This window comes from Pteropus alecto, unplaced genomic scaffold, assembly GCF_000325575.1.
Source record: "Pteropus alecto unplaced genomic scaffold, ASM32557v1 scaffold239, whole genome shotgun sequence".
NCBI classification, from domain to species: Eukaryota; Metazoa; Chordata; class Mammalia; order Chiroptera; family Pteropodidae; genus Pteropus; species Pteropus alecto.
In genome coordinates, this window is record NW_006494613.1 from 3,455,828 (window position 1) to 3,458,217 (window position 2,390).

Consider the following 2,390-nt stretch of genomic DNA (forward strand, 5'->3'; position numbering starts at 1 on the left):
TCTTTCTTGTATCTCTTTGGTTGAATATTTTTGAATATTGTTTTATCTCTACTCAACTTATGATCAACTTTATTTTTTAAGGAATTGCCCTGTGTCTAGGGTATATACATATTGACTTTCAAAAATATTATATCTCTTCTCTACTCTATGACAATATACTGCTATTCCTCCTTTCTGTTCTCTGTGTCATACAATACAAATCCTACCATAACAACATGTTTTTTTTTTATTCTTGCTTTAAACAGTCAATTATATTTTCTGTAGGGTATAGTACACTATATTAATGGTATGTGCCAAAGTAAGGCTCTCTAAGCCATTTCCCTTCTTTAGAGAATATGTGATGGAAACTGGATTGAAAATGGAAAATCCTCAGTGTGTTAGGAGACTAAGTTAAGGAAAACACTCCCCAGCAGCTGGAGACCTCTCTCTTCCTCTCTAGCTATTACTGGGATTGGTTGTCCAAGGAACTTATATTTCTTGGTGGCCATTTGGACTATAAGATACACCATCCTGTTTTGTAATCAAAGTCATCATTATATCAGGACATTAATTTGACAAAGTGGTCACCAAGGACAATGACAGCCCCAGAATCGAATGTAGAAGAGTAGGTGTCATTGTTAAAGTCACAGGAGACATGAAGATTCTCAGTGTAGCCTAAGATGCCCTTGAGAAGGCCCTCTGACACCTGCTTTATCACATTCTTGATGTCATTATACTTGGTAACTTTCTCCAGGTGGTAAGTTAGATCCATACCCAACATATTGGGGGTGGGGACACAAAAAACCATGCTAGTGAACTTCCCATTCAATTTAGGGATGACTTCACTCATACTGTTGGCAGCTTCATTAGATGCATGAATGATGTTCTGATTAGGCCCACACTGTCATACCAGTTTCCCAGATGGGCTATCCAGTCTTCTGAGTGTCAGTGAGGAGACAGACTGTGGTTCCTCCATGATGTCAAAATCATCTAGGATGACTTTCATCAGGGAAGCAAAGCAGCTGGTGGTACAGGAGGCATTGCTGACAATCTTGAAAAAGTTGTTATACTTCTCATAGTTCAGGAAATCTGGGATGGAAAGTGTGCTGAGAGCGGAGCACCATAAATATTCAGATGTTACAACAAAGGGCAGAGATGATGACCCTTTTATCATCAAGTGAGCCCCAGGTTCAATGGACTTCACAACATATTCATTACTAGCATCATCCCATTTGACGTTGGGGGCATCTTGCTTCTGGAATATAGAGATGGCCTTCCAATTGTTGACAAGCTTCTTATTCTCAGCCTTGACTACACTCCTGAAGTTGCTATGTGTAAAATTATTTGGAAACATGTAGGCCATGTAGTTTATGCAATGAAGGAGTCATTGGTAGTGATGGTCTCCTCTTTGTTGAATTTAAAAGCAACCATTAGCATCTGGGCACCCCAAATGAATAAATCTGTTTACTCTGACAAGGATGTGGCTGGCACTGTATAACAATATGTGAAACAGAGAGAAGAAAGCCACTTATTTTTTAAGTAATTTGAAAATGAGGACAATTTTCTTTTATGTTTACTCATATATTTACAATTTTGGTGTTCTTCATTCTTTTACATAGATTCAAGTCTCCATCCAGTATAATTTCCTTTGCTCCAAAATTTTCTTTTAACATTTCTCTTAGTGCAGATGTACTGGTAGAAAGTTTTCACAGTACATGTTTATCTAGAATCTTTATTTCACCTTTTTGAAGGGTTTTTATGCTGTGGCCCCAGGCTTTTAACCAGCAGAGGGCGTTGTGCCATTTCACAGTTTGAGGTGAGGTTAGCTGTTGAAGCACTTCTAAGCAGACCACCAGGCTTTCAAAAAAGCTGGAGTCCTGGTCGTGGCGCTAAATTTGCAGAGAAGTTTGTTTCAATTCAAAGCTTGAGAAGAAAAGAGAGCTGTTGCTTTTCACAGACTGCCAGAAAAATACTAGATAAATAAAAATATTACTAAGAAGTAGTAATTTACTTGAAATTGGTCAACTGGCATTTGTAGTGTCATTTAAATATTGAATTTTTCTTTTTCTAGCAAGTTAACTAGGTGAGTTTTGGCTTAATTTTAATTCCTGGGAAAATATTGGAATAGATTCGCTTTCTATGTAGGCCTGTTTATTCTAAAGCACTGATTGATGTTCACGTTTTTCCTCTTGAAAATGCCTATTCCTTTTTAATATTGTTTCAGATGTAAGTAATCATAGCCATTATCTTAATGATTTTGACTTATGTACCAGGGTAGTTTCTCATTTGTCTGAAGATTATATTCTATTATTAATTTCATGTTTGATATGTGAATGTAATGCTTTATTTATAAAGAATATTATAATTTAGTATAAAATAGAAAGGGATTTCCCACGTTTAAAGACCCATGA

The 2,390-nt window shown here is 36.5% G+C and overlaps 1 protein-coding gene across 1 annotated transcript; it reads right to left on the minus strand.

The window, feature by feature from the left end:
- Positions 1-538: 538 nt before the first annotated feature.
- LOC102888479 (glyceraldehyde-3-phosphate dehydrogenase-like) lies at positions 539-1,342 on the minus strand. The gene is given in 1 exon segment (XM_025042500.1): positions 539-1,342. A coding segment is annotated over 1 exon segment (804 nt).
- Between the last annotated feature and the right edge of the window lie 1,048 nt (positions 1,343-2,390).